The sequence below is a fragment of the Erinaceus europaeus genome, chromosome 17, assembly GCF_950295315.1.
Source record: "Erinaceus europaeus chromosome 17, mEriEur2.1, whole genome shotgun sequence".
Taxonomy (NCBI): Eukaryota; Metazoa; Chordata; class Mammalia; order Eulipotyphla; family Erinaceidae; genus Erinaceus; species Erinaceus europaeus.
Window position 1 is genome coordinate 81,330,081 of NC_080178.1, and position 21,593 is coordinate 81,351,673.

The following is a 21,593-nucleotide window of genomic DNA, read 5'->3' on the forward strand; positions in this document are numbered from 1 at the left end:
GTTTATGCTATTGTTTATTGCCTTTTTCATTGTACATTATTTTTATTTTGGCATCATCACATTTGTGTAAATCCATTACTGTCTGTAGATTTGTTAAAAAAATATTTCCCTTTTTTGTTGCCCTTGTTTTTTTTTATTGTTGTAGTTGTTGTTGTTGATGCTCGTTGTTGGATAGGACAGAGAGAAATCGAGAGAGGAGGGGAAGACAGAGAGGGGGAGAGAAAGACAGACACCTGCAGACCTGCTTTACCGCTTGTGAAGGAACTTCCCTGCAGATGGGGAGCTGGGGGCTTGAAGTGGAATTCTTACACCGGTCTTTGTGCTTTGCACCACCTGCGCTTAACCCACTGCACTACCACCTGACTCCCAACTACCAGTTTTTTTTTTAAAATAGAACTGTCTCCAAGGTCATTATTCTTTTTTTTTTTAACATTAATTAATTAATTAGAGACAGAAATCAAGAGGGAAGGGGAAGATAGAGAGGGAGAGAGACAGGACACCTGCAATACTGCTTTACAGTCTATAAAACTTTCCCCCTGCACGTGGGGACCTGGGGCTTGAACCTAGCTCTTTATGCACTGTAACGTGCACTTAACCTGGTGTGCCACCACTTGGCCTCCCCCCAGATTGCTTCACTGATATATGGAATATTGAGAGTTAAAACACATGAACTTTGGGGGTGGGGGGGGAACAAGTAACAAATGATCCCTAAGATTTTGTGAGAACTATGCTGGTTATTTTTTTGTGACTGGGGAGTGGAGTAGAACTTCTTGTAAACTATTATGTAATCACTAATAAAAATGTAAAAAAAAAAAACCCCCAAAACCCCACATTCTCATGGAAGTTTAACAGTGGTATCATGTTCTTGGCATATCTTGATATAGTGCTCGAGGACTCAGATTCAATCCCCTGGTGTCCACTTGCAGGGGGAAAGCTTCATGAGTGGTGAAGCAAGACTGTAGGTGTTTCTCTGTCTCTCTCCCTCTCTATCTCCCCCATCCCTCTTAATTTCTGTCTATATCCAATAATAAATGAATAAAAGTAACTTCCTTGTAATTTCATCTACATCCATTCACTTTTCTCTGTTGATTTTCTAGAGGTTTGGCTATTTAGGATGGGACAAGATTAAGGAAGAAAAGCCCTAAAGTGATGGAGAGTTGAGTTGTGGTAATATTATCAGTAACTACTCATGAAGAATACATAACAAAGATTGGACAGCTTTCTGTTTGCTTCAAATCATGCATAATGTTGTTCCTCTTCCTGATAAGCATAAATGGATTGCAGAGACCGAGTAAGCATGATAGTGAAAAATGACACAGTGGAAAACCTGCTGCAAGGTCTCTACCTGCATAATCAGCTCATATAGGCAAGAAACCAGATTTCTCAGTTTTATTTTCATTTTTTGGCATCAGCTTGCCATGTACTTGGGACAAGTTCTGTTCCATGTAGCAATTATCAGCATTACTTTTTGTATGCTTCATGTATGTGAGTGTATGAAGAGATTACTGAGACTACAGCAGTGTTCTTGGACTGATAGAGAAACCATGCCTTGTTCTCTCTCTCTTTTTTTTTTTTAAATATTTTATTTATTTACTAATGAGAAAGATAGGAGGAGAGAGAGAAAGAACCAGATAGCACTCTGGTACATGTGCTACTGGGGATTGAACTCGGGACCTCATACTTGAGAATCCAATGCTTTATCCATTGCGCCACCTCCCAGACCACGCCTTGTTCTCTCTATCCTGGTGGATGGGAGCCTCCATTTTGCTGTATTCCCATTTTTGCTGTATGCTTTTTACCCACAGCTTTTGCCTCTACTTTGGAAAGGGTGGTGGTAATGGGATTGTAGAATAACAGCTGGATATTTGCAACCTTTGTTGTAGCAGATAACCTCTGGGACATTTGAGTTTATATAGTCCCTACAAGAGGTTATAGCCTGGAGAGAAAAGAATCCTTTTTTCACTGGAATGAAGCACCTTGAAAAGTATGGAGACTCATAGTATCTCTGAGAGAGAACTTCAGAATGTCTCAGTTATACAAGTTTGGTGACCCAAGAGGTACCACAGTGATAGAGAAGCAGAATTTGCAAGCAAGAAGTCCTAAGTTCTGTCCTTAGTAGTGATTACATCTGAAAGATGCTCCGGTTCTCTCTCTTGTTAATAAGCTAAAATCTTACCAAAGGGGTGGAGGAAGCAAGCTTAGCTGAGGTGGCACAGTAGGTAAAACATTTGACTTTTAAGAGTGAAGTCTCATGTCCTGTCTCTGACATCTCATGTCCTGTCTCTGACATCACATGTGTTTTGGTTCTCTCTCCTCCTTCTCATAAATAAATAAAGCTTTTAAAAATATTTTCAAAAGAAATGATGTATCTGTATAGTAAAAAAAGTTTTGTAATATACAATAATGCAAAGAATAAAAGCAAAAATTATCTCAAATCTTACCACTTAGAGATAACCACTTTAGTATTTTGGTGAATATTCTGTGTTATCTTTATTTTACTAGAAGGAAAATTTGAAGCAGAACTGACTGGAGAAATTCACCTGGAGGCATCAGGCAGTGTTACACCTGGTTTAGCACACACATTACAATGCACAAGAACCTGGGTTCAAGCTCCTGGTCCCCACCTGCAGGGGGGGAAAGCTTCATGAATGCTGAAGCAGGGCTTTGTGTGTTTCTCTGTCTCTTTCCCTCTCTATCTCCCCCCTCCTCTCAGTTTCTCTCAATAATAAATAAATTATCTGGGGGGGGCGGAGAAATTCACCTGGGTCTGTGCAAGGGAGCACATCAATGTATTAGGGTGGAACAAACTTGATTTATAAAAGAAACTTTCTTCAGTGGTGGGAGAATGTACATTTCCTACCCCCTAAGTAAGAATGTGTCTGTTATTGCTTGGTCTTGGGGTACCAGAAATCTGTGAAAAGCTCTTTGTTCCTTTTTACAGTGAGCTCAGCTGGCCCTGAGCAAGTGAGAGTGCTGAGCTGCCTTTGTAAGTCATCCTTTGTCCTGTGCTTCTCTTTTGGGTTTCAGTATTGGAGTCCAGGAAGTAGGCAGTTTGTACATAGCTGTCAGGGGGAGCAAGCGGAGGATATTAAAGGAGGCTGTACTACTTCTTATTTACATGATCCTTCCTTTTCCCTATCTCTTTCGCTTTTAAAAAAATTTATTCATTCTATTTATTTATTTTATTAGTGATTTAATAATGATTGACAAGATTGTAAGATAACAGGGGTACAGTTCCATACAATTCCCACCACATGGTTCCATATCTTGTCCCCTCCATTGAAAATTTCCCTATTTTTAAAAATTTATTTATTTTATTTATTCCCTTTTGTTGCCCTTGTTGTTTTATTATTGTAGTTATTATTGTTGTTGTCGTTGTTGGATAGGACAGAGAGAAATGGAGAGAGGAGGGGAAGACAGAGAGGGGGAGAGAAAGACAGACACCTGCAGACCTGCTTCACCGCCTGTGAAGCGACTCCCCTGCAGGTGGGGAGCCGGGGTTCGAACCGGGATCCTTATGCCGGTCCTTGTGCTTTGCGCCACCTGCGCTTAACCCGCTGCGCTAAAGCCCGACTCCCGAAAATTTCCCTATTTTAAAAAAAATTTTTTTAAGCTAGCAAACTTTTCTTTTTAAACTCTTTTTTAAATATTAATTTACTTATTCCCTTTTGTTGCCCTTGTTGTTTTATTGTCGTAGTTATTATTGTTAGTTATTAATGTCATTGTTGTTGGATAGGACAGAGAGAAATGGAGAGAGGAGGGGAAGACAGAGAGGGGGAGAGAAAGACAGACACCTGCAGACTTGCTTCACCGCCTATGAAGCGACCCCCCTGCAGGTGGGGAGCTGGGGGCTCGAACCGGGATCCTTACACCAGTCCTTGCGCTTTGATGATTTTAATTTTATCATTAAAGTGAAATTGCCCACTTATGACACTATTCCTTGTTTATTTTGATAGATATTGCTAGATTGTTACCTCACTAACAATGTAGAATAGTGCTTTCTCTCTGCATCCTCTTAGAAGTAATTATTTAGTTATTTATTTTTTAGTTGTTAATTTTTTTTTTTTTAATTGCTACTAGGTTACCGCTGGGACTTGGTGCCTGCATAGCAAACCTGCAGCTCCTAGCGGCTACCTTTTCCTTCCCCCCTCTTCCCCCTGCAGGTGGGGTCAGGGGCTTGAACCTGCACGTTGTAATAGGTGTGCTTTACCATGTGTGCCACAGCTCAGCCCTTCCCAGAAACTGTCTTTTTTTTTTTTTGCCTGAGCACTGCTCAGCTCTGATCTGGTTTATGGTGGTTTGAGGGATTAAACCTGGGACCTGGGAGCCTCAGGCTTGAGAGTCTTTGCATAACCATTATGCTATCTCTCTCACCCAGAAACTGTCTTAATGTCAGAAGAAAGCATGGAAATCAAGAGTAACCACCAATTTATTTATTTATTTATTTATTTTCCATTTTTGTTGCCCTTGTTGTATTTGTTTATTTTTAACCAGAGCACTGCTCAGCTCTGGTTTATGGTGGTGCAGGGGGATTGAAGCTGGGACTTTGGAGCCTCACGCATGAGAGTCTCTTTGCATAACCATTATGCTATTTACCCTGCCTTAGCCACCAAATTATTTAAATCAAGACTGAGACTCAAAGTGATAATTGTGTGCTTATAGTCACATAATGATGGAAGCAGGCCTGGAACCTATACTCTGACTTACTCTTCGAGCCCTTTTTTTTACTATTATTAAAATTCATGAATTTGACATTTAGCATGCAATTACTATGTGTGAAATATATTAGATGCTAAGTATCAATGTTAATAAACTTTTTCACTCTAACATAAAAAAATTTATTACTTTATCTCCATTTAACAGTTGAGGAGGTAGAACCAGGTACAATAACTTTTCCAAGACCATACATTTAGAAATTGGCAAGTGAAGATTGAGTCTCAAGTGTGTCTCATTCTTGAGCCCCATCTTCTTTATGTAGTATGTCCTATATGCTATTTCAGATGGTATTCTTTCCTCTCTTATTCATTATCCTAAAATGTCTTAATGCTCTGCAGTTGTTCATACTCCTCATTCTGGTCCCCGCCCCCCTCCCTAGGCCAACCTTTGCTTTGTGGACATTGACAACCACTTCATTGAGCTACCGGAAGATTTGCCTCAGTTTCCTAACAAATTGGAATTTGTCCAGGAAGTTTCTGAGATCCTCATGGCATTTGGTATTCCTCCAGAAGGGAACCTTCACTGCAGTGAGAGTGCATCCAAGCTGAAGAGGCTCCGGGCCTCTGAACTGGTCTCTGACAAGAGGAATGGGAATATTGCTGGCTCCCCTTTGCACTCCTATGAGCTCCTCAAGGAGAATGAAACGATCGCTCGGCTCCAGGCTTTGGTCAAGAGGACTGGAGTGAGTCTAGAAAAGGTAAGAGGCCTTGTATGTGTTTGTGACATGTTTGGTTTGCTAGAATACTATCTTGGTGAAATGAGGTACCTAGTTGGGACAAGGAGTATTTATGAGCAGAAGGAGAGTGCTCTGTATGAAAAATTCTGGATTTAGTTCTGGCAGACTATACAGAGTATAAATCTGAGTATCTTCTCACTTTTGTATCAAGGAAAGCCTGCTGTCATTCACTACTATTAATACTACTACATGACTATTTTTTAAAACCAAAACACTGCTTATGGTGGTACAGGGGACTGAATTTAGGATTTCAGAACCTCAAGAATAAAGTCTTTTTATGTAACCATTATGCTCCCGCCCCCACTGTCATTCATACTAATACAATGACAGAATGACTTGGAGTGGTGGTGTTGGTAATCTTTATGTACAGACGTCTTTCACTTCTATCCTGTGAATTTCATAGCAACTCAAAAAAATTTAAATTAAAAATATTATTGGCAAAAACAAAACAAAACATGAAGAACAGGTATTAACTAAGTCTTACAGAGCCTGAATGTTTTGTTGAAGATTAAATGCTTAGTAAGTGATTGAGCTGAGGCTAAGAATCTCAGGGACATTTAACTTTCTGTTGCCTCATTTTTGTTGGACTATCAGCTTTTTGTCGTTGTTTACCCATTTCTTTATTTTATTTATTATTGGATAGAAACAGTGAAACTGACTGGGGAGAGGAAGAGACAAAGAAATACACTTGCAGCACTGTTTCACTGGGAAGCTTTCTTTCCCCTTGGGGCCCAGGGGCTTGAACCCCAGGCCTTTTGCATTGTAGCAGGTGTGCTCAACCAGGTACACCACTGCCCAGCCTCTTACATTACTTTTGTAATTACATATAAACAATATGGACCAATGTAATCATTTTGTTTGACTTATTTTATACTTTTTGGTGTAGGGCATTGAACCTCAAATATGCAAAATAGGTGTTTTACCACTGAGCTACTTCTTGGTCCTGTGGGGCTAGTTTTTAGTGAAATATGTAATATTTTATTTTCACTTTCCCCTTTTAAAAGATTGAATTGAATTTGAGGGAAAACCACCATTATTCTGCCATATGTGTTATTTATTTAACTAGAGAACTAGTCAACACTGGCTTATGCTGGTTTGGGAGATTGAATCTGGACTTTGGAGCCTCAGGCGTAAGAATCTCTTTGTATAAATACTGTGCTTCATCCTGCCCTTTCCCTTGTGGTTTACATTGTTTTTTCCCCCTCATCTCCTGAACTTCACTGCTCTGAGCTGACTACTTTTTCAGGGGTGGGGGCTGGGTGGTGGTGCATCTTATAGACTGTACACATTACAGTGCACAAAGACTCAGGTTCAAGCCCCTGTCCCTATCTGCAGGCCGGAAGCTTCACAAGTGATGAAGCAGTGCTGCAAGTCTCTCTCTCTCTCTCTATTGTTCCCCTCTCTCAAATTTTCTGTCTCTATCCAAAATAAATTAATTAAATATTAAAAAAAAAAAACCCAACAAATACAAAGAGAGACAGACAGATCATTACTAGAGCACACCTTCCCCCGGTGCTGTAGTTCTCTCATGTAGCTTATCAGGGGCTTGAACCTATGTCACCTGTATGGCAAAGCAGATGACCTCTCTGATGAGCTCTCTTGCTGCTCCATTATTTTCTGTTCACTTCCAGACTCCTTCCTTTCCTTGACCTTTGAAATAAGTAGCTTCTCGCCCCCCCTTGCTGAATTTTCTGTCTATTATAATCTTTGAGTTGCTGGATATTTGCTAGTGGAATATCCCTGTTTATCTCTTCTCCAGTGTTGGACTTCTCATTTCCTTCACTTTTCTTCCCATTTGTTTATTTACTATTTGCAAAGTAAATGACATGGACAAATGTAGCTTTTGGGGGGATGGCTAACGGAAAGCTTTTGCATTCTCAACTGTTGTATCTTTTCTTCCATTTTTTTTCTTTCTTTTTTTTTTCTTTTTTGGTAGCTGGAAATGCGTGAAGACCCTAGCACTAATAAGGATCTCAAAGTTCAGTGTGATGAAGAAGAACTCAGGATTTACCAACTAAACATTCAGATTCGGGAGGTTTTTGCAAATCGGTTCACTCAGATGTTTGCAGATTATGAGGTGTTTGTTATTCAGCCTAGCCAGGATAAAGAATCCTGGTTTACCAATAGGGAACAGATGCAAAACTTTGATAAAGTGAGTGTCATTTTGCTGGGGTGGGGTGGGGTGGGGTGGGGTGGTGAGGAATGAGAACATCCAGGCCCTCTTAAAGGTGTAACTAAAGATGAGCTTTTCTTTTGTGATGTCCTGGAAATAAATTAATGTTCCTTCTGACTTGGTTAAGTACAAAGTCTTGTTGCTTTAGAACAGAGTACTGGTTATTGATATCAGGTGATTTACTATTGGCCTGTTAGGTTTATTTTTTTATTTATTGCCACCAAGGTTATTTCTGGAGCTTGGTGCCTGCATGACGAATCCACTGCTTCTAGAGGCCATTTCTTTCCTTATTTTTTTAATTTTATTTGGTAGGGCAGAGAAATTGAGAGGGGGAGGGAATATGGAGAGGCAGAGAGACAGAGAAACACCTGCATCCTTATTTCACTGTGTTTGAAGCTTCCTTGCAGATGGCAGGGCTCAAACTTGGGTCCTTGAGCACGGTAATGTGTGTGCTTAACCAAGTGTGCCACTTCCTCTCCCCCAATTAGGTTTTTTTTTTCCTTAAATATTTTATTTACTTCATTGAAATATATTGACCAGAACACTGCTCAGTTCTTATGGTGGTGCTGCTGGTGATTGGACCTGGGACCTCTGAGCCACAGACATGAAAGTCTTTTGTAGAACCATTATACTGTCTCCATAGCACCCCATTAGGTCTTTAAGAAGGATGCACACAGAAGGTGAACATTAGGGCCCTGGGAAACTTGGTTGTCACAATAGGCAATACCTGGGTAAGTTTGGGCAAGTATGTCAAGTTCTTAAAGTATCTGAAATTATATGAGGATTTGTGGGGAAACAGAATGATACAGAGATTTTCAATTTGCAGAGATTTGAATACCTTGGAAATTACAAAGAAAAAAATGACCTATACGATCTCTTAGGCATGCTGCTTTTGCTGGTCTGGGCTGACATACCTTCTTGCCCTCTTTGTTGGTGACTACCTGTTTGCTTTTCCCTCTAGGCATCTTTTCTGTCAGATCAGCCTGAGCCTTACCTACCCTTCCTCTCAAGATTCCTGGAGACTCAGATGTTTGCTTCTTTCATTGACAACAAAATCATGTGTCACGATGATGATGATAAAGAGCCTGTGCTTAGAGTATTTGATTCCCGAGTAGACAAGATCAGGCTATTGAATGTCCGGACACCTACTCTCCGCACATCCATGTATCAGAAGTGTACCACTGTAGATGAAGCAGGTGAGATCTCCTTGTTGTGCGTACTGAATCAGGCCACCAATATGCCCCTGTTCTTAACCATGTGTCCATGTTTCTGCTGGTGCATAAGTTGTTCTCATTGTCTGAAATGCTTGTCCCTGTTTTCCTTTTTTTCCCTCCTGCCTGACAAACTTCTCTCTCTTTTTTTTTTTTTCCCCAGGGTTATTATTGGGGCTTTGTGCCTGCACTACAAATCCACTGCTCCTGTGGCTATTTATTTATTTATTTAGGTAGGACAGAGAAATTGAGAGAGGAAGGGAAGATAGAGGGAGAGAAGAAAGATACCTGCAGACCTGCTTCACCGCTTGTGAAGCGACCCCCCTGCAGGTGGGGAGCCGGGGACTCCCAGCACCAGTCCTTGTGCTTTGTGGCATGTGTACTTAAGCTGGAGCAGCACCGCCCAGGCCCCGCTTCTCATCTTTTAATACTACCTTCTTTCAGGAATGTGCCCTGCGATAAGCAATGGGAATCTACTTAATGATAGATTAGAAAATGGGGATTATTTTTCTCAAATTGGCAAGAATTTTGTGCTGGTGTTGCCTCAACTTCTCAATAATCTTTTAAAAAATATCTTTAAATATTTTATTTATTTATTAATTCGAGGGGTAGGAGGAGAGCAAAAACAAACCAGACATCACTCTGGTACTTGTGCTGTTGGGAGATCGAACTCAGGACCTCATGCTTGAGAGTCCAGTGCTTAATCCTCTGAGCCACCTCCTGGACCACCAGCTTCTCAATTATGTCACCAAGAATTGAGATTCTGTTGTTTTACTTAATCCTCGATATGTGAACTTTTAAACATTTTTCATTGAGGCATTAATTTGCAAGACTATTTGTTCCCCCCCCCCCCCAACTTCACTATCATTTGATTGAGGAAATGTTGATTTTCAGGATTGTGCTTGTCATATAGGTAACTTTCCCCACAGTTTCCCAAGATAGGTATCAGTGCGTCTCCTCCTTGACCAGACTTTCTTATTTCACAGCCTCCTCCTCTCCCTCAGCTGCTGCTTCTCCCCACCCCCATCTCTTCTTCTCCCCTTGTGTCTGCTGCTATAGATTATAGTCCATTGAAGATTCAGGGCTTGCATTTCTTTTCTTCTTTTATTAGTAATTTAATAATAGTTTACAAGATCAAAAGATTGGGGTTGGGTGGTGGTGCACCTGGTTGAGCACACATGTTACAATGTTCAAGGACCCAGGTTCAAGTCCCCAGTCTCCACCTGTAGAGGGAAAGTTTTGCAAGTGGTGAAGCAGGGCTGCCAGTCTCTCCCCCCCTCCCTTTTGCCTCCAGGGTTATTGTTGGGGCCCAGTGCCTGTACTACAAATCCACTGCTCCTGGAAGCTATTTTCTCCCTTTTGTTGCCCTTGTTGTTTATTGTTGTTGTTATTGTTGTTATTGCTGTCATTGTTGGATAGGAGAGAGAGAAATGGAGAAAGGAGGAGAAGACGGGGGTGGGGGGGGAAGATAGACACCTGTAGACCTGCTTCACTTGTGAAACGATGCCCCTGCACGTGGGGAGCCCGGGACTTGAACTGGGATCCTAATGCCGGTCCTTGTGCTTTGTGCCATGTGCACTTAACCCGTTGTGCTACCACCCGCCCCATCTCTCTCCTTTTTTTTTTTTTTTTTTTTTAGATTTTATTTATTGATTGAGAAAGGAGAGAGAGAGAAAGAACCAGACATCATTCTGGTACATGTGCTGCCGGGAATTGAACTCAGGACCTCATGCTTGAGAGTCTAGTGCCTTAGCCACTGTGCCACCTCCTGGACCACCATCTCTCTCCTTCTTTATCACCTCCTTTCCTCTTGATTTCTGGCTGTCTCTATCCAATAAATAAATAAATAAAATAAAAACAAGATCAGAAGATTGCAAGAGTAGTTGTCTGGGAGGTGGTGCAGTGGATAAAGCGTCGGACTCTCAAGCATGAGGTCCCAAGTTCTATCCCTGGCAGCACATGTGCCAGAGTGATGGCTGGTTCTTTCTCCTCCTATCCCTCTCATTAATAAACAAATAAAATATAAAAAAAAAGATTGCAAGTGTATAGTTGTCCCACACTACTCCCATCACTAAAGTTCTGTGACTCTGCTCCCAGTACCAACAATAATCACCATAGTTATTACACATTCTAAGAGACAGCTCAATTTTTTTTTGAAGTTCATGAGTTTTAGTTCTATATATTTCACATATAAATGAAACCATCTGGTAATTGTCTTGTACTTGCTTTCTTCACTAAGCATAATCACTTCCAGTTCCATCCATTTTGTCACAAAGGACAATATTATCATTTTTTAAAATATTTATTTGTTTATTCCCTTTTGTTGCCCTTATTTTATTGTTGTAGTTATTATTGTTGTTGTTGTCATTGTTGGATAGGACAGAGAGAAATGGAGAGAGGAGGGGAAGACAGAGAGGGGGAGAGAAAGACAGACACCTGCAGACCTGCTTCACCGCCTGTGAAACAGGCGACTCCCCTGCAGGTGGGGAGTCGGGGGCTCGAACGGATCCTTACGCTGGTCCTTACACTTTGCACCATGTGCGCTTAGCCTGCTGTGCTGCTGCCCGACTCCCAGTATTATTTTAAGTTGCAGAATAGTATTTCATTGATTATATGTCCTCTTCCTCCTCCCCCTCTCCCCTCCTTCTGTTTTGAGTTTGAGTGGGCACAGATGAGACCAAGTATCTGCCGTTGTCAGTGCCCTAACAGTGGCTGCGGCACCGAAGTCAGATGGGCCTGAGTGAGTGACTGGATTTCACCCTGTGACTTGCTGGCCAGCACCACTGTGTCAAGCTTAAGCAGATCTAGGCAAGAGTATTGTGTCCTTTATGTCTTCAGTGTGAGTGCTCCATATTAGCTTTGTCACCTGGGTGGAGCAGGTCTGAGTCCCAACTTGGGGTTTGAGTGTTTAGCACCAGAGTCTGGTGGTTATGAGGGACTGACAGCATTCAGATTAGTAGTGGTTGTTCATACCTGGATAGAAGGCTGTGTGGAACATGTGTTGGGGTAGATTTGACTGGAGGCTGGGGCCTTCATCCAAGCTAGTCTTAATAGAATGTATACTCCATGGCTGGCATAGAGCAGAGTGGCAGCCATGGGACAGCAAAGGTGCAGAGCAGGCAGTGGGGCCCCTGTTACCTTACGTGATTTGGGAGATCTGTGGGCTGCTTGCTGACTAATAAATAAGGCTGTGACTTGCTTGTAGCTGTCAGGTGTGGGCTGCAGGGGGCTGGGGCTGTTTATCAGGAGTAAGTGTTCTAGATAAATGTCCTTCCATCCCCATCTAGCTCAGATTTAAAATGTGGGGGGGGGGCGGGGGGGCGGGGTGTGTGTCCGGCGAAGAGTTCAGGGAGCTACTTGGAGGACCTTCTACTACCTAAAGTAAGATCCAGTTGTGTTCATCAGCTGTTTCCAGTGGGGATGTATGTATGGAGTGGGGTTGTGGGTGGAGAGGGGGAGGCTGCCATCAACTCTCACCCTGAAATTTCTTGCTTCCTATTCCAGTGTTACAAGTTTAGAAACATTGGATTTGAGGTGACTCGGAGTTGGTACAATCCACCTGTTCTCCAGTATAAAGCCTTAACACCTTAGTAAGCTCTATCTGATTGCAACATGCTGCAGAGTTGTAGAGTTCTTTTTAGTGGTGGGCTTCTCTGTCTTCTTTCCACCTGAAAACTATTCCTTTATCCTTTTCTGTGGGAACACTGGCTGTTTGGTTTTAGTATGGTTTCTGTGCATATCAAGCTCTACACTGTGTTGTAGTTTGGTGATGTTCATAGGAGGAGATAAACATAGGAGTCCTCTATTAAGCCATCTGGACATTTTTTCCCCCCAGAATGTTGAGTTTTATATTCTGGCTTGCTTCGGACTACAAGAAATGTTTTAGTTTTATGTTCAGGGAAAGAAGAGTGCAAAGGGTAGTGTGTGTGTGTGTGTGTGTGTGTGTGTGTGTGTGTGTGTGTGTGTAAATCATTACCTTGTACATGTGCAATTTCACCACTCTCAGGATGACTTTTTTAAAAAAAAAATTTATTTATTTATTGGTGAAAGAGATAGGAGGAGAGAAAGAACCAGACACCACTCTGGCTCATATGTTGCATTTATAAAAAGGAAACACTGGGAGTCGGGCAGTAGCGCAGTGGGTTAAGAGCACGTGGCGCAAAGCGCAAGGACCAGAGTAAGGATCCCGGTTCGAGCCCCCGGCTCCCCACCTGCAGGGGAGTTGCTTCATAGGCGGTGAAGCAGGTCTGCAGGTGTCTGTCTTTCTCTCCCCTTCTCTGTCTTCCCCTCCTCTCTCCATTTCTCTCTGTCCTAGTCAACAACAACATCAATAACAACAACAATAAAAAGAAAACAAGGGCAACAAAAGGGAATCAATAAATATAAAAAAGGGAAACACTGACAAAACCATAGGATAAGAGGGTTACAATTTAGATAGAGACACACACACACAGAGTGAGATGCCACAGCCTCAGAGTTTCTCCCAGTGCCAGGTTTGAGTCTAGGCTATACACAGGATGAGGTACATACCTTACACACTGAACTCTCTAGCACAAGACGAAGGAAGGGTCAATGCGAGTTGTATTGTATTTTCTGTCTTGTATTGGAAAGCTTCATTATTATTATTTTGTTTTGTTACCTCTGGGACTTCACTGTTCTGGGGATGACTTTTTCAGTGAGACACAGAGAGGCATGGAGTTGGGGGAGAAGCCATAGCACCAAAGCTTCCTTTAGTGTGGTGGGGGCCAGACTTGAATCGGGTCACACATGAGGTAAAGCAGCACACTATTAAAGCTATTTTGCTGGCTCTCTAAGTCTTTTACTAACTTGAATATTCTCTGGTTAAGTCTTGAGGGCATGCTGACTGTGAAAGTTGAGTACTATAAGTCATCTTTGCCTCTGGAAACATATCAGACCTGAGATCCCTGATAACCTGCCTTTCTTATTTCTCTTTTGATTTCTTTTTTTAGTCTGTGTATTAATTTTATGATAGTTTTATCAAATTATTTCTTTTGTATGATTTAAATGGTTTTACATTCTTGAGACTTACTTTATGACTTATAAATGCATGGATGTATATATTTACATTTGTTTTTGTTATGCTCATTTAGAGAAAGCAATTGAGCTACGTCTGGCAAAAATCGACCATACTGCAGTTCACCCCCATTTACTTGACATGAAGATTGGCCAAGGGAAGTATGAGCCAGGCTTCTTCCCTAAGCTTCAATTTGATGTGCTTTCTACTGGGCCAGCCAGCAATAAGTGAGTCAATGCCAGAGATCCCTGACCTAACCGTATCCATAGTAGTGAGGGCCCTCTAGGGCTTGAATCCTGAATTTTGTAAAGCAAATATGGACGAAACTGAAATTATTCACGTGCTTCACTTTTTTGAAAAAGAAAAGTGATAGAATATCATTAGCTCCTCTTTCTACTGTGCACATTGGTATAGTCACATGCACAGGGTCTACAAAAGACCATACTACAGATATGTTCAAATTTCTCTACTGAACTCCGTACAATGATTATTATTATCTTTAATAAGTCATTTTTGAAGTAATTAGAGTCTGAACTGAAAGTAGGTAATTTAGCAGGCTTGCTCTTCTTTAGTTACAGTTGGAGAACTGTATAACAGAACTTGAAAATGAGCACAGTTTTGTATCTGTATATGATTTTTTACTTATGCTTCTAGAAAGCTGTGTTTGTATTCCTTGGGGAGATATTACCTCTTTCTTGTCCTGTCAGTGATCTTTAAGGTACTCTTCCATGAATTCTCTGAGCTCTCTCTCTGGTGACTTTTTGGTTATTTGACATGGGTAGCAGTGGTCCCTCAAAATTTAGGTTTTCTCCTGTCATTTTAACTCTATTTATGAGATATTCTTGTTTATTATTTTAGATATTTTATTTATTATATAGAGACATGGAGAAATTTAGAGGGGAAGGGGAAACAGAGAGAGAGCGAGCGCGAGAGAGATCTGTAGACTGGCTTCACCACTTGTGAAGCTTTCCCACTGTAGGTGGGGACCAGGGGCTAGAACATGAGTCCTTGTGCACAGTAACTTGTGTACTTAACCAGGTGTGCCACTGCCTGGATTGCTTGCTTGCTTATTTATTTACTTATTTCCTAGAGCACTACTTAGCTCTGGATTATGCTGGTACTGGGAGTTGAATCTGAGACTGTGGAGCCTTAGGCATCAAAGTTGTTTGTATAAGGAAGACTGGTCTTTAAAATTTTTTTTCTTCTAAGTTTTATTAGATAGGACAGAGAGAAATTGAAAGAGCATGGGGAGATAGAGACATCTGTAGACCTGCATCATTGCTTATGAAGCAGACCCCTGCCCCTGCAGGTGGGGAGCCAGGACACAAACCTGGGTCCTTCCACTTGGTGATATGTACATTTAACTAGGTGCGCCACTGCTTGGCCTCCTGAAAATTGTTTGTGTAACCATCTCCCCAGCTCTTAGTGAGACATTCTTAATTACTTGCTTGAATTCTGCTAGGTGGACAAAAAGGAATGCTCCTGCCCAGTGGAGACGAAAAGATAGGCAGAAGCAACACACAGAACACCTACGTCTAGACAATGACCAGAGAGAGGTAAGATACCTTAATAATAAAGAATGGCCTTATTATCATGCTATATTCTTCTTCTTCACCTTTCTTTCTTTCTTTCTTTCTTTCTTTCTTTCTTTCTTTCTTTCTTTCTTTCTTTCTTTGCTTTTTTAAATATTTACTCATTTGTTGCCCTTGTTTTATTGTTGTAGTTATTGATGTCGTCATTATTGAATAGGACAGAGAGAAATGGAGAGAGGAAGGGAAGACAGAGAGAGGGAGAGAAAAACAGACACCTGCAGACCTACTTCACCACCTGTGAAACAACTCTCCTGCAGGTGGGGATCCCGGGGCTCAATCCGGGATTCTTATGCTGGTCAGTGTGCTTTGCGCTACATGTGCTTAACCCGCTGCGCTACCGCCCGACTCTTTATTTTTAAAAAAAAATTGTTTTTGGTATGACACAACTATCTTACATAGATGATGGAGTAATAATTAGGCTAACTCCTCATACCTGCGAACTTGGTCTTTGTTGTGGTAAACCTGGGGTGTTTAATGTTATGTATATACTGTTAACTATGTCTGTCCTCTTCCTGAGTCAGCCATATTTGCAGCCTTATTCAGGAGTGATGTTAGTGTTTATAAAAGAGAATCTGTTCACTGTCCCTTCAGTAGTCATTCATGATACTCCCTGGAATGTGCTAGGAATTTCAAAAGATAAGACTAAAATTTGGGAGGAATCTTTTCAAAATCTGTGAGGGATATCTCTTTGGGATGGTAATATAAAAGTTAAATTTATGGGAGTCGGGCGGTAGTGCAGCAGGTTAAGCGCATGTGGCGTGAAGTGCAAGGACTGGCATAAGGATCCTGGTTTGAGCCCCTGGCTCCCCACCTGCAAGGGGAGTCGCTTCATAAGAAGCAGGTCTGCAGGTGTCTATCTTTCTTTCCCCCTCTCTGTCTTCCCCTCCTCTCTCCATTTCTCTCTGTCCTTTCAACATCAACAACTACAGAATAAAACAAGGGCAACAAAAGGGAATAAATAAATATAAAAAAAAGAAGTTAAATTTATTAGAGCAAGTAGGAGGAAAGCTGAATTTGAGTTAATGTTATGGATCTCTGAATCTGGGGATGAAGGACTCCCCCCACACACACACATATTTTTTCCCTTAGTTTCTTAATTTAAAATAACTTCCATCCCCTATTCCCTGCGTCAGATGAACAAGAGAAAGGAATGTTATCAGGTGGCGAGTGATTGAGGATTCTTGAATTTACCTCCTGAGCTTTTAATGCTTACAAGTTTAAGTTTCTCAGCTCTACTATAGCTTGTCCCAAGTAAAAATTTTAGTTATAAACACTAACATGGACATCTCCATCTTACATAGTTGCAGAAAAGATGTGAAATGGAGCCTCATCTGTAGAAATCATTTTAGGAACTTTTCTTTAGGAAAGGTTTTGCTATACTCTTTTTTTTCTTTTAAATTTTATTATCTTTGTTTATTGTGTAGAGACTGTCAGAAATCAAGAGGGTAGGGGGAGATAGGGAGAGAGATACCTGCAGTACTATTTTCTCATTTGTGAAGCTTTCCCCCTCCACGTCGGGACCGGGGGCTTGAACCCGGAACCTTGTGCACTGAAAAGTGTGCTTTTAATCAGGCGTGCCACCGCCTGGCCCCTGCTATACTCTTCTTTATAAGATTGCATTTCATGTATATATAGCCCAGTAAGGAAGTTGGGCAGTGGTGCAGTGGGTTAAGCGCACTTGGTGCAAAGCACAAGGACCGGCTTAAGGATCCTGGTTCGAGCCCCCAGCTCCCCACCTTCAGGGGAGTCACTTCACAGGCGGTGAAGCAGTCCTGCAGGTGCCTTTCTCTCCCCCCCTCTGTCTTCTCCTCCTCTCTCCATTTCTCTCTGTCCTATCTAACAATGACAGCATCAATAGCTACAACAATAATAACTACAATAACAATTAAAAAAAAAAAGGGCAACAAAAGGGAAAATAAATAAATATACAACAACAAAAAAAACCCCAGTAAAGCATGCTGTTTTCATGTGTCTAGCGCAGTAGTGAATGGGAAAACAAATAAATGTATTTTGACTTTTTTTTTTTTTTTTAAAGATTTTATTTATTAAAGAGGAGAGAGAAAGAACTAGACATCACTCTGGCACATGTGCTGCTGGGGATTTAACTCAGGACCTCATGCTTGAAAGTTCAATGCTTTTATCCACCACCGCACCTCCCAGATCACACTGCCTTTGTTATTTGTTAAGAATTAATTAAATTTCTAGGTCCGGCTAGTGGGGGTTCTATTGATATGTGGAAAACTGAGAAATGTTATGCATGTACAAATTATTGTATTTTACTGTCAACTATAAATCATTAATCCCTCTATAAAGAATTAAAAAAAAAATTTCTAGGTCCGGAAGGTGGCGTAGTGGGTAAAGCATTGGACTCTCAAGCATGAGGTCCTGAGTTCAATCCCTGGCAACACATGTAGCAGGGTGATGCCTGGTTCTTTCTCTCTCCTCCTATGTTTCACATTAAAAAAATAAATAAAATCTTTTAAAAAAATAATTAAATTTCAATTGCAAGGTATGGGTATTTTTTGTTTTGGTGCCAGAGTATGATGTGTTTTTTCTTTTTTTTCTTTTTTTCCTTCCCCTTTCACCAGGGTTATTTTTGGGCCTCAGTGCTGGCTTCTTCCTTTCTTGTTTTATTTTATTGCTTAAACCAGAGCATTACTGACCTCTGGTTTATGGTCGTGCAAGAGTGTGAACCTGGGACTTTGGAGCCTTAGGCATGAGAGTCTCATTGTATAACCACTATACTATATCTGTCTTTTTTTCTTTTTCTTTCTTTCCACCCCCCTCCCTCCTTCCTTCCATCTTTTTATTAGGACAGAGAGAAAATGAAGGAGGAGGGGGAGATAGAGAGAGAAAGATACCTACAGACCTGTTTCACTGCCCAGCCCCTGGGCATGAGTTTTTAACTGATGATTTATGGAATTCAGTTATTCTTAAGAGTTTTTGTGAGAGTGGTACAAAGGGTATTAGTGTTATTTTTAGAAGTCTCCCCTATGTCTTCCACCTTATTGCCATAATATTTCTCTCTGCAGTGTTTATTGAACATGCTTCCAGTGGCCCCGTGGCGGTGCCGCTAGTTAAGCACACACATGACAGTGTGTATGGACCTAGGTTCAAGCACCTCCTCCTCAGTTTCAGGGGAAAGCTTCCTAAATGGTGAAGCAGGGCTGCAGGTGTCTTTTTTTTCTCTTTACCTCTCTATCTCTTCCTCCCCTCTCAGTTTCTCTGTCTCTATCTAATAACAAATAAATAAAAATACAATTTAAAAAAAGAACATGCTTCCTTGATCAAAAATCGCTATAGCAATTAATTACTTTGAAATATGAAAGTGGGGGCCAGGTGGTGGCGCACCTGCCTGAGCGCTCACGTTACAGTGCGTCAGGACTGGGGTTCGAGTCCCCGCTCCCCACCTGCTGGGGGAAAGCTTCACGAGTGGTGAAGCAGGGCTGCAGGTGTCTTTCTTCCTTTCTATCTCCCTCCCCTCTCAATTTCTGGCTGTCTCTCTCCAATAAATAAATAATAATAAAAAAAGAAATATGAAAGTGAGGGGCTGGGTGGTGGTACACCTGGTAAGTGCATGTATTACCATGCACAAGAATCCAGATTCAAGCCCCTGGTCCCTACCTACAGGGGAAAAGGTTGAAGAGTGTTGAAACAATGCTGTAGGTGTCTGTCTTTCTCTCTCCTTCCCTCCCACCCCTCCCAATCAGTTTCTTTCTTTCCTTTTTTAATTTTACTTATTCTCCCTTTTGTTGCCCTTGTTATTTTTCATTGTTGTTGTAGTTATTGTTGTTGTTATTGATGTCATTGTAGTTAGGTAGGACAGAGAGAAATGGAGAGAGGAGGGGAAGACAGAGAGGGGGAGAGAAAGACAGACACCTGCAGACCTCCTTCACCGCCTGTGAAGTGACTCCCCTGCAGGTGAGGAGCTGGGGGCTCGAACCGGGATCCTTACGCCGGTCCTTGTGCTTTGCGCCACGTGTGCTTAATCTGCTGCGCTACCGCCTTACTCCCCCCAATCAGTTTCTTTCTGTTCTATCAAATAAAATAAAGTTAAAAAATTTTAAAAAAGAAATATAAAGGTGATAAGGAGGTAATCTTGTTCTTGGAGACTACCATTATGTTACATAAATAAGTTTAGCAGAACAATTTTTTGAAAGGGGCTTATGAAAGGCAAGCCACTAACTAGAGAAACAAAGGTTAACTCTACCTGTGGTAATCATCAAACATAACTGTTGAGAAAATAGAATTGTTTGAGACAAAGAAGAGCATTTCTGACAGAGAAAATGACAAGATGAAAAGCTTGGTGACTGTTAGAGTTCTTTTGAGCAAGGAGGTATTGAGATAACTAGCAAGTTAGGAGGCAGATAGTGGTAGTCCAGGTGATAGTAACTGAAGCCTTCCTTACTTTGAGGATTGATAGTAGGGACAGTTTGAGGGGCCAGAAGATAGAATGGACAAAATGGTAGTAGTGGTAAACACACAGAAGTGGAAGGCGGGAATAAAACTGTTAGTTGTGAACATGGGATTCTGAGTAGCTTTTATTGTGCAGCTTACTGCTTTGGTGTGGGTTATCTGTTAAATAGCTTATGTAGCATCACCAGTACTTTGTAGAAAAGCGGAAAACATAGGTATTATTTTGAGTGTGCAGTCTTCTTTCTAGACTCTAATGTAGCAAGGCTGTTTATTCTAGTTAGGATAGATAGATGTGTTTGATGTGAGAAGGGAAGTTATAGTTCTCTCAGCTTGCAGAGAAAATTACTTCCTCAGTATTACCCTTAAATGAGTGGGTTTGCACACCATGTATTATTTTTTTTTGTTTTTGTACTTTTTGCATTAAAATATAGCTAATTATGGGACTTTATGTATGGAATGCTTTGTATCATTAAAAAAAACTTTACTATCAGATTTCCTTTGACATATGAGTTGCATTTTAAACTTTGCCTCCAACATTTTTGGAGAAAGTATAGAGTGGGGGTCTGGTGGTAGCGCAGCGGGTTAAGTGCACGTGGCATAAATCACAAGGACTGTTCTAAGGACCCTGGTTTGAGCCTCTGGCTCCCCACCTGTAGGGGAGTCGCTTCACAGTGGTGAAGCAGATCTGCAGCTGTCTGTCTTTGTCTCCCCCTCTATGTCTTCCCCTCCTCTCTACATTTCTCTCTGTCCTATCCAACAACAATGACATCAATAACAACAACAAAAATAACTACAACAATAGAACAACAAGAGCTACAAAAGCGAAAAAAAAATCTAAAAATCTAAACAAAACAAAACTACAGAGTGATTGTGCCCTGTTTGGCCACCCATCAGCAGTAGTCATCTGTGGTTTTTGTGCATGGACAGTATTTGATTTTTCTGTTTTGCTGTAGAAGTATATCCAGGAAGCCAGGAGCATGGGTAGCACCATCCGCCAGCCCAAACTATCCAACCTCTCACCATCAGTGATTGCCCAAACCAACTGGAAGTTTGTAGAGGGCCTACTAAAGGAATGCCGCAACAAGGTGAGCCTTGTTCTATGCCTTGTTCTATGTGATATTTACTTTGGTAGCCAAGGCGACGCCAAGTCTGTGTGTGGTAACTTTTTTCCCCTTCAAATTATTAATGAGAGAGAGGGACAGAGAACCAGAGAATCACTGGCATGTGTGCTGCCAATGATCAAGTTCAGGACCCCATATTTGAGAGTCTAACATCCACTAAACCACCTCCTTGGCTGTACTGATAATATAATGGGATAATACTAATTTTAAGGTCCTGTTAACTTTGAAGTACGTATATTTATTTATAATGAAATATGCCATGATTACCTCTCCTTCCCTGTCTGAAATTAAAAGGAAAAAGAAGAGTCTGCCAGGAGTGGTAGAATTATGGAGGCACAAAGCCCCAGAACTAATAAATAAAAATAAATAAATAAGAGTTATTGCTTTTGAAATACAAGATAAGGAGGGGGCATAGACATAGACATTGACATAGACATAGACATAGACATAGACATAGACATAGACTAGACATAGACATAGACAAGACATAGACTAGATATAGACATAGATATTGACATTGACATAGACATAGACAAGACATAGACATAGATAAGACATAGACATAGACAAGACATAGACATAGACATAGACAA

The 21,593-nt window shown here is 41.2% G+C and overlaps 1 protein-coding gene across 2 annotated transcripts in view; it reads left to right on the top strand.

Moving 5' to 3' along the window:
* DENND5A (DENN domain containing 5A) overlaps positions 1 to 21,593 on the top strand; it is a 71,778-nt gene that overhangs the window by 26,776 nt on the left and 23,409 nt on the right. For both annotated transcript variants that reach the window (XM_060177212.1, XM_060177211.1), the window contains exons 6-11: positions 5,096 to 5,413; positions 7,389 to 7,604; positions 8,587 to 8,821; positions 13,948 to 14,098; positions 15,334 to 15,427; positions 20,833 to 20,964. In XM_060177212.1, the coding sequence (XP_060033195.1) occupies positions 5,096 to 5,413; positions 7,389 to 7,604; positions 8,587 to 8,821; positions 13,948 to 14,098; positions 15,334 to 15,427; positions 20,833 to 20,964 (1,146 nt within the window). The remainder of the gene's footprint in view (positions 1 to 5,095; positions 5,414 to 7,388; positions 7,605 to 8,586; positions 8,822 to 13,947; positions 14,099 to 15,333; positions 15,428 to 20,832; positions 20,965 to 21,593) is intronic.